General features: G+C 42.3%; 1 protein-coding gene across 1 annotated transcript in view; it reads right to left on the bottom strand.

The window, feature by feature from the left end:
• Positions 1–2649: 2649 nt before the first annotated feature.
• Positions 2650–11980, bottom strand: part of mgat4b (alpha-1,3-mannosyl-glycoprotein 4-beta-N-acetylglucosaminyltransferase B) — a gene marked incomplete at its 3' end in the record, with an annotated part of 63030 nt that continues 53699 nt past the window's right edge. Inside the window, 4 exon segments of the mRNA XM_034130709.1 lie at positions 2650–2764; positions 2867–2942; positions 8612–8725; positions 9591–9637. Of these exon segments, the coding sequence (XP_033986600.1) occupies positions 2650–2764; positions 2867–2942; positions 8612–8725; positions 9591–9637 (352 nt within the window).

The following is an 11980-nucleotide window of genomic DNA, read 5'->3' as shown; positions in this document are numbered from 1 at the left end:
TGGATTAATCTGCTGATTATTTTCTCCATTAAAAGATTGATTGTTCGCTTGTGAGGGAAACAGTCACAGTTACCAAATAAAAGGACCTCATATTTACAGAGTTTTTTATTTAGTGGTGCCAAATACTTTTTCCAGATGAAACCGGAAGCGTAACCTGTTGTTACAAAATATAGTCTATCAGGAGTTTAGGTCACTTTTGTTTTTAGTTCTTATACATTTGAGGAGACCTATTATATTAAGACTCCTTTGTTTACTTCACTACATACTGATATACACCTGAACATCAGCAGGAGAGGACTCTTTAAAGTAGAGACACTACATACTGATATACACCTGAACATCAACAGGAGAGGACTCTTTAAAGTAGAGACACTACATACTGATATACACCTGAACATCAGCAGGAGAGGACTCTTTAAAGTAGAGACACTACATACTGATATACACCTGAACATCAGCAGGAGAGGACTCTTTAAAGTAGAGACACTACATACTGATATACACCTGAACATCAGCAGGAGAGGACTCTTAAAGTAGAGGACACTACATACTGATATACACCTGAACATCAGGAGGAGAGGACTCTTTAAAGTAAGTTTTGTTTGGTACCTTATGGACTTTTCAGAGACACATTTCCAGCGGTTCCAGATGAGATGTTTCGGATCAATAATAAAGTTTCTGGTCTCAGAGCTTCAGGAGAGGGTCGACATGTCGGAGACGTTTAATTATTCTGTCCGGACTGATCAATAATCACAGAGCTGACGCTTTAATTTACCAGCAGAGTGGTTTCTGTTCAGGATCCTCTGAAGACTGAAGAGATTAACAACATCTGATCTCCACCTTTGGAAATAGTTTTAAACAAATAGCAACGATAAAATCAAACATGCCGTAAATAAATATCGTTAAAACCAACATCAGATTATAAGCTTGAACGTGAATCAACTTTTCCCATCGTTTAGCCTTTTTTAAATTGTGTTGGTTTAGTTTTTATGTGACTTTTGTTCCTCGCTGTCACCACACAGATTGAAGAAGTGTTTAAGTGTTAATTATTAGTTAAGGGTCTCCTATTATGCAAAATCCACTTGTTCATGTCTCTTCTACATCAACATGTGTCCCCTCTTCTTCGTGTCTCTTCTCCATCAACATGTGTCCCCTCTTCTTCATGTCTCTTCTCCATCAACATGTGTCCCCTCTTCTTCATGTCTCTTCTACATCAACATGTGTCCCCTCTTCTTCATGTCTCTTCTTCATCAACATGTGTCCCCTCTTCTTCATGTCTCTTCTACATCAACATGTGTCCCCTCTTCTTCATGTCTCTTCTTCATCAACATGTGTCCCCTCTTCTTCATGTCTCTTCTACATCAACATGTGTCCCCTCTTCTTCATGTCTCTTCTACATCAACATGTGTCCCCTCTTCTTCATGTCTCTTCTTCATCAACATGTGTCCCCTCTTCTTCATGTCTCTTCTACATCACCATGTGTCCCCTCTTCTTCATGTCTCTTCTTCATCAACATGTGTCCCCTCTTCTTCATGTCTCTTCTACATCAACATGTGTCCCCTCTTCTTCATGTCTCTTCTTCATCAACATGTGTCCCCTCTTCTTCATGTCTCTTCTACATCAACATGTGTCCCCTCTTCTTCATGTCTCTTCTTCATCAACATGTGTCCCCTCTTCTTCATGTCTCTTCTACATCAACATGTGTCCCCTCTTCTTCATGTCTCTTCTTCCTCAACATGTGTCCCCTCTTCTTCATGTCTCTTCTTCATCAACATGTGTCCCCTCTTCTTCATGTCTCTTCTTCATCAACATGTGTCCCCTCTGTGGAAAGAGACTCTGAAGTTTCAGGAACAAAGATTCTCTCTCTTTTTGTCCTGATCCATTTTTATAAAAAACCTGTCTGAAAATGAGCTGATCAGATTTTGGCCACTCTATGATGTCATAACCAGGGGTGTACATAACTTTTTTGCGGGGTTCTTATGAAGGGGGGGGGGGGGGGTGCCCTAGTGAGAACCTTTTTTTGGCGGGGGCGCACCAGTTATGTGCAGCCCTGGTCATAACGATGTTTTGGCTTGTGTAACCATTAGCCAATCAGCAATGAAGGTAACCCCCCCCCTTATCACCTGAATCTCCTCCTAGAGCACCGTTAGCCGCTTTCACACCAAGTACTTTGCCGTACTTAGTTCCCAGCTCTTAGTTCCTAAACTAAAGAGCAGATCGCGTTCACACCGGAATAAGTCCCTGAGGGAAGATTACGCAAATGAAGCCGCTGACGTCACTTCTTCTTCTTCTGCTTTGGGTTATTGGCAGGCCGCAAACCACTTCACGGTGTATACTGCCACCCAAAGTCCCCGGAGTTGGGGACTGGCTTCAGTAGCAGCTGCTGGGACTCCCAGCAGCTGCTACTGAAAAGTACTCCGGTGTGAACGCGGCTAATGTGTTCTTTTGAACCAAATCTCTCTCAGAGGGGCGTGGGGAGGGGCTCCTTATTTTCATCTAAAGTAACAGACAGAGAATCAGCACTTTGGAAACAGGGCTGAAACAGAGGGGCTTATGGGTAATGCTGCAATGATCTGTTTGGTGTTTCAGCCAATCAGAGACAGGCTCTGTATATATCTGAGACCTTTAAGATAATGACAGCAGCCTCACCGATGAAGCCCAGCTGGGAGAACTCGAGGATCATCCACTCCTCCGACGGCTGCTGCAGGGCAAAGTTCTTCATCGTGGTGAAGAAGTTCGGACGGGCCACGATGTCGTCCTCCAGCTGAGAGACAGGAGTATATATATATATTATTTTAAAGTATTAAGATATTTACTGAAGTATAAATACTAGAAAACAATGTCCACAGCCAAGGTTTTCTCCTACCTGGACGTAGTAGGTTCCTTTGGACTGAGCGTACATCATCAGGTAACAATAGTCCAGGTTCTGCTTCGTCCTCCACCTGAAACACAAGGAGAACATAATGAAGTTAAACAGCTGACGGACACAGATGAGAAAAATGAGCATGATGGTGGAAGAACACACACTGAACACACACTGAACACACACACTGAACACACACTGAACACACACACAGAACACACACAGAACACACACAGAACACACACAGAACACACACAGAACACACACAGAACACACACAGAACACACACAGAACACACACACAGAACACACACAGAACACACACAGAACACACACAGAACACACACAGAACACACACAGAACACACACAGAACACACACAGAACACACACTGAACACACACACAGAACACACACAGAACACACACAGAACACACACAGAACACACACTGAACACACACTGAACACACACTGAACACACACACAGAAACACACTGAACACACACTGAACACACACAGAACACACACTGAACACACACTGAACACACACTGAACACACAATGAACACACTGAACACACACTGAACACACACTGAACACACACTGAACACACACTGAACACACACACAGAACACACACTGAACACACACTGAACACACACTGAACACACAATGAACACACTGAACACACACACAACACACACAGAACACACTGAACACACACACGAACACACACAGAACACACACTGAACACACACAGAACACACACTGAACACACACTGAACACACACTGAACACACAATGAACACACACTGAACACACACTGAACACACACACTGAACACACACAGAACACACACTGAACACACACTGAACACACACAGAACACACACTGAACACACACTGAACACACACTGAACACACACTGAACACACACAGAACACACACTGAACACACACTGAACACACACTGAACACACACAGAACACACACTGAACACACACACACACACACACACTGAACACACACATGAACACACACACACACACACACACACACAACACACACACACACACACACAGAACACACACTGAACACACACACTGAACACACACTGAACACACACACACAGAGAACACACACAGAACACACACAGAACGCACAGAACACACACACACACACAGAACACACAGAACACAATGAACACACACAACACACACTGAACACACACACACACACACACACACAACACACACACACACACACACACACACAGAACACACACTGAACACACACTGAACACACACAACACACACTGAACACACACAGAACACACACTGAACACACACACACACACACACACACACACACCACACCACACACACACACACACAGAACACACACTGAACACACACTGAACACACACAACAACACACTGAACACACAGAACACACACTGAACACACACACACACACACACACACACACACAGAACACACACTGAACACACACTGAACACACACAACACACAGAACACACAACACACCTGAACACACACTGAACCACACACACACACCACACACAACACACACTGAACACACACAGAACACACACAGAACACACACAGAACACACACTGAACACACACTGAACACACACTGAACACACACACACACACACACACACACACACACAACACACACTGAACACACACAGAACACACACAGAACACACACAGAACACACACTGAACACACACACACACACACACACACAACACACACTGAACACACACAGAACACACACAGAACACACACTGAACACACACTGAACACACACTGAACACACACACACACACACACACACACAACACACACTGAACACACACAGAACACACACACACACACACACACACACAACACACACTGAACACACACAGAACACACACAGAACACACACTGAATAATCTGCAGTTTCTCTGAAGGATTACAGAGCAAACATGTATCATCAATACCTCAGTGTGTGTGTGTGTGTGTGTGTGTGTGTGTGTGTGTGTGTGTGTGTGTGTGTGTGTGTGTGTGTTCATGCAGCAGTGAATTAGTGTGTGCACAGACATGATTAGCAAACAGCAGCAGAGGTAAACACACACACACACACACACACACACACACACACACACACACACACACACACACACACACACACACACACACACACACACACACACACACACACACACACACACACACACACACACACACACACACACACACACACACACACTCTCAGAGGAGCCGCTGCATCCTTTAATCTATTATATCCACACCCAGAGGGGAGGAAGTGTGCAGATATTACATTAAAAGTACTAAGAAGTGTACACACACCGTGTTGAAGGGGAAATCATTTGCCATTAAATAAACTGAAAGTACCAAAAACATAAAGAGTGATTATGCAGAACGGCCCGTTTAAGAATCGTATGTTATTACATTTCATTAACAGAAACAATTGTCGTCCAAGAAATGCTAAAATAAGATCTCTTCTCTCCTCCTGCAGCGGCTCCTGCGAACACTAGAAGGCATCCTAATACAAGCTTTATTATTCATAGTTCATGTTTACGTCTCTCTTTGAAAGCAACAGAGCTTTTATTCTCTGAAGTCAGTTAAAGCTGCAGGCGTCAGGATCTGAAACGAACCCCCGACCTCTGACCTCTGAGCATGTGGATCAGTGAGAGCTCTTTGTGTCCCTGCACCATGTGATGAGCACACGCTGCAAGAAACTCTCTTTCAGTTTAAAGGTTTTACTCAAACGTCTTGTTATAATCCTGGTGAGTAGCGTTAACACAGGGGACGCTTTCTGTCTCTTTCTGTCTGCAGGACGAATAAAGTCAGCTGCTTCTGAGACACAAACACACCCCGTGTTTCAAATACAAGTATGAATATCTCTGGAGGCAAGCAGATGAAGAAGCGTGACCAGAGATAGTATCCAACTGAGATGGGCATGCCCTAAAACCGAATGGCATTCCCAAAAACAAGATGATGGCGGCTAAAAAACGAAATGCCAAAACCCAACGACAGAAACACCGAGATGGTGACACCGAGTTTTAATATGACTATAGTAACAAACCATATAACAACAGACAAAAACCAAGACAGTGACGCTTAAAAAAAACAAGATGTAGAAGGCGAAAGCAAAACTAAGTTGCAGAAATCAAAATGACACAGCCCAAAAACAAGATGGTGACGGAGAGAAACCAACACGTAGATGGTGACAGAAGATATTAAAGATAACCTAACCAAAACCAGAGGTATTGATTCCCTAAACCCAGGATAACCAAGAGGAAAAACCAACAAATAAATTGGAATGGCGACGGTCAAAAAACCCAAGAATGGATTGTAAAGAAAGCAAGATGAATACGGGCTGAAGCCGAGTTGGCATTCCCAAAAACAAGATGGTGACGGCCACAAAACTAAATGCCAAAACCCAACGACAGAAACATGGAGATGGTGACACAGAGTTGAATATGGCGATAGTTACAAACCATATGGTGACAGAGAGAAACCAAGACAGAGACGCCTAAAAAAAACAAGATGGCAATGGCCAAAAATCAAGATGTAGAAGGTGAAAGCAAAACTCCAGGATGGCCCCTGCAAAACCAAGATGGAGAAATCATCAAGTATTCAAGAAAGCCTAACCAAAGACCAAGGTATCGGTTCCCTAAAAACAGGACAGCCAAGGGGGAAAAACAACAAGATAGCGCCCAAAAAATGTAAATGGCAAAAACCATGCCTAAAAATGGCGATTGTAAAAAAACAAGATGAATACGGGCAAAAAAACGAAATGGCATTTCCAAAAATGAGATGATGACGGCCAAAAAACAAATTAACAAAACCCAACGACAGAGTTTGAATATGGACTTACTTACAAACCATATGGCAACAGACAGAAACCAAGAGAGTGACGCCTTAAAAAAAAACAGACGTAGAAGGTGAAATTAAAACTCCAGGATGTCCACTACAAAACCAAGTTGGAGAAATAAAAAAATGACAAAGCCCAAAAACAAATGGACTGAAACCAACACGTAGATTGTAACGGAGAATATTAAAGATAGCCTAACCAAAACCAGAGATATTGATTCCCTAAACCCAGGATAACCAAGAGGAAAAACCAACAAATAAATTGGAATGGCGACGGTCAAAAAACCCAAGAATGGATTGTAAAGAAAGCAAGATGAATACGGGCTGAAACCGAGTTGGCATTCCCAAAAACAAGATGGTGACGGCCACAAAACTAAATGCCAAAACCCAACGACATATACATGGAGATGGTGACACAGAGTTGAATATGGCGATAGTTACAAACCATATGGTGACAGAGAGAAACCAAGACAGAGACGCCTAAAAAAACAAGATGGCAATGGGCAAACATTAAGATGTAGAAGGTGAAAGGTGAAAACTCTAGGATGGAGGAATCAGAAATCAAAATGATAAAGCCCCAAAAACAAATGTTGACAGCCAGAAACCAACATGTAGAAATCAGAAGATATTGAAGATAGCCAGATCAGAAAGATATTGAAGATAGCCAGATCAGAACCAACATGTAGAAATCAGAAGATATTGAAAGATAGCCAGATCAGAAACCAACATGTAAACGGCCAAGAACCTAGAAGATGACCATCAAAACCAAGAGATCAATTCCCCAAAAACCAAGATGGCAACTGGCACAAACCAACAAGGTCGCCGCCAAAAATCTACTCACTAAAAAACTCACCATGTAAAAAATGGCGACGGCCAAAAAAATGAAAAAAATTGTTTATAAAAATCCAAGATGGACGTGAAACGATACTAAACTTGAAGCGTTAAAAAGGTAATGAAGAAACGATAGATGATGTCATCCTCCCTTCTTTTAACTTCCTGTCCCCCCCCCTCTGTTACTTTAGTCCCTCTCTTCCTCTCTCGCCCCAAAACCCTCACCTCACATCTCTCTCTCCTGTGTTACCACGGTAACAACAAAGGGGCGGAGCCACACTTTATTACCTAAAACGATGTCACCTTGATCTTCACCGTGTGTGTGTGTGTGTGTGTGTGTGTGTGTGTGTGTGTGTGTGTGTGTGTGTGTGTGTGTGTGTGTGTGTGTGTGTGTGACTGTGTCTGCGTGTGTGCATGTGAGAGTGTGTGGGGGTGTGTGTATGTATGTGTGTGTGATTTATCAGCGGTGTGTATGTGTGTGTATGTGTGTGTGTGTGTGTGGGTGTTTAGTTAACTGTTTTTTGGAGCCTCATGAATTAGCCATGACAGGCTGACAGATGCCTAGGGAGCTGTTTAACACACACACACACACACACACACACACACACACACACACACACACACACACACACAACACACACACACACACACACACACACACACACACACACACACACTGCTGATAAATCACACACACATACAGGTAAGGTTCATACAGGAGTGTGTGTGTGTGTGTGTGTGTGTGTGTGTGTGTGTGTGTGTGTGTGTGTGTGTGTGTGTGTGTGTGTGTGAGCTTTAATCATGATTAACTGCAGGTATTTAAAATTAAAGAAAGTAAACATTCAATGAAGTGAAGTGTTATAAACTCACTGGATTCATTTCACACACACGCACGCGCACACACACACACACACACACACACACACACACACACACACACACACACACACACACACACACACACACACACACACACACACACAACACACACACACACACACACACACACACACCTGACTCTCTCTTTGGGGTCTCCGAAGGACTCTCTGAGTTTGGAGAAGTCGGGGTAGAAGTGGACGGACGGAGAGACGACCTCCAGCAGACCCGACTGGATCTCTGCGGGGAAACTGAGACGGAGAGGAAGGCGGTTAGTATTATATAAATTATATTAAACATTAAATATATAAACCACACAATGTTATGACAGGTGAGGACGGTAGCTGACTCATAATGAGAGAGCGACTATGTTCACATTCAGTTTCGGCTCTGAATGCTAAACTGTGGATATTTTAATGTTTCTGTTAAAATGCAGAAGTTTTTTTGCGATAACCAGAATATTTTTGCACTTAAACGTCTTGATTTTTGAACATTATCGTCTTCAATAATGTTCAGTGTAAACCTAAAGTCTAACCCTTCTTTTAGGCTTTCGATGCTTGGATATCAACAGGTGTTCACTTCTGCACGTACGTTTAAATATTAGACAAATTGCATTTTCATTTGCCATGTTAAAAATGCATTAGGAATATTTTAGGAAAGCATGAACACTGAATATTTGATGCACTAAAATGTAGTCAGGGATTTATTACATAAAGGGAGGAAGGAGAAGGAAAGGAAACATAAAGGGAGGTAGGGGACGGAAAGGAAAGAAGGAAAGAGGAGAGGAGGGGAAGAAGGAAACATAAAGGGAGGTAGGAGAAGGAAGGAAAGGAAAGAAGGAAAGAAGGAAGAGGAGAGGAGGTGAGGAAGGAAACAAAGATGGAGAAGGTAAAATCTGTCTGTTTGTAAAAAAGGTTTTTACAAAAAGGTTTCTGATGCATGCTGCACTTTGACTACACACCGTGAACAATGACACGGCTGCAGAAATCAAAGGCGGCCATGTACAAGATGACATCAAACACACACACACATGCTCACACACACACTCTCACACACAAACATAGGGGTGGGGGCAGTTGCCGTAGGAACAACATCCCATCATTGGAGAGGACTTACAGGCGCTTCAGGTTTTCTGCTACACTGCTGGCGTACTGCTGGTCAGCCTGAGGACACAGAGACACAGAGAGACTGTTTACACCCTGTATATCAACACACACACACACACGCACACACGCACGCACGCACGCACACACATTTATTTTTATTATTAAAATAGTTTTCTCGTTTAGACACATAAACACACATGCTTTTACTCAATACATCTCTAACTGCAAGATGTGACTATTTACATTTTAATGACTTTCATTTCTTTTAATGTAAAGCAGATTTACGTGTTAGTAAAATAAACGTTATTGACAGATGTTTCTTATATTGTCTCCACCCGTCATTTCAGTGAGAAAAACACACACACACACACACACACACACACACACACACACACACACACACACACACACACACACACACACACACACACACACACACACACACACACACACACACACACACACACACACACACACACTGAGGTCATTTGAATATGTTCTCTCTCTCGAACATCAACAACAACTTGAGCAATCGATGACATCACAGCTCGGCCTCGGCCAATCAGAGAGCAGATGGGGTTCCCTTGTGGGATCTAGTCATGTGGAGAGGGGGGGTCGGTGCGAGGTCACACACACACACACACACACACACACACACACACACACACACACACGTTTCCACAAGCAAGTGACTGTGTGTGTGTGGTTTGTTTTATAGACCTGGAGGTGCCAGCCGGGTGGAGCTTACCACAGATCTGAAGCGTTAACGAGGAACAGACGCTGTTTAAACGATAATTCTCACTTTTTACAGTCAGTATTAACAGAGACGTTTCTCCAGTTTCTGATTAAAGTATATTTGTTCGTTTTAACACAAAAAACAAGAGGTTTCTCTCCTCTTAAACAGCATAACAGGAGCCTTACAGACTGACAGCTCACTTGTTGTTTTTCATCGTTTACCACTAATAAACTACAGTTTCTTCCCTCTAAAAACCTCACGTTTTGTGTTTGAATTTGACAAACACATACAAGAGATGTCTTCACTATAAACAGCATCATGATGGTCTAAAAGACTGAATGTTTTTTTATACATTTGAACATTTTAGCACCAAAAATCGACAGATTCTCTGAGATAGCATCATGGAATAATTTACGTAACAAACTTCTTATTCTATCCATAATCCTTTCCTAAACCTAACCAACTAATTTAGTGGGAATGCTGATCCAGCTTTCCCACTACTTGTTCTTCGACGCACAAAATTCTTTATTATTCCGCCGGGTTATTTTGCACCTCTTCTTCTCCCACATTCCACATCGCAGAAACTCCGTTCAAACATCAAAACGTTCAGCTCGGTCGGGAATCGATGGCTATTACTTTTTTTATTCATAACTTTCATAATTCCAGAGATACATCCCATAATACATCACATTTTTAACATTGAAGTCAATGGAGAAACTCTTCAGACTTGAACAATCTTCATGCAACTTCAACTGCTAACTGCTCCTTCATACTTTCACTCAGAAACCTCATTCCAACTTTAAAATGTTACACATCTTTCTGACATTATTCGTGTAACACAACTTTTAAATCTGATTCTTACTTTTAGAGATATTAAACATTGGTCAGACCTTGGTAAAGAGGCTTTCTTCAGATTTTAGAGTGCGTGATGTCACAGCTAGAGTGGAGGACAGATTTAATTTTGCCTTCATATTTTCTTTTAAACCTGCCATAATTCCCAAACTCTACATTCCTGAGACATAATCTTTCATGACAAACGTAGGAAAACATCTCGTAGCTTGAAAAATCAAAAAAGATTAAGCAAAACAATTCAACAAAATGCCTCTTGAGGGCATGAAGTGACAAAAACGTTCAACATGTCATTAAACCCCATTGTAAATTCAGGCTCATCTTTCCCCACCACAGCAGCCGCACACCTTTAGTTAATCTGCCAAAAAGGCCACATTATTGACCCGAAAGTACACAAAAATTACACTTCAGATACTCACCTTCCTTGACATGCTTCACGTTTTGAAATTTCACCGATATCTGTTACGGTTCTTCAACAAAACATTCACATGTAAGAGGTTTATCTCTCATTCAGAACAATGAAAATGCTCTCCTCTCACTGATTACTGCACATCACCATGGAAACCTTTGATCTCTGGACACGTCGTTAGCTCAAATATAAACACCTGTGTCATGGAACACGATGATGTCATAACTCCAACTGACATGCTCAGAGCAGCAGACTTCAGATAATGGTTTACACAGCTGTATGTCAAATCTGATGTTACGTAATGTGGTGTTACTATGGCAACGCATCTCTCGCCATAAAACAGCAGCAGACTTCAGATAATGGTTAATGGTCCTGCCCTCAACAGCTCTACGTCAATTATGGGGTG

The sequence above is a fragment of the Trematomus bernacchii genome, unplaced genomic scaffold (genome assembly GCF_902827165.1).
Source record: "Trematomus bernacchii unplaced genomic scaffold, fTreBer1.1, whole genome shotgun sequence".
Classification (NCBI taxonomy): domain Eukaryota; kingdom Metazoa; phylum Chordata; class Actinopteri; order Perciformes; family Nototheniidae; genus Trematomus; species Trematomus bernacchii.
The sequence above is the reverse complement of the archived record's forward strand: the minus strand, read 5'-3'. Positions and strand labels throughout refer to the sequence as shown.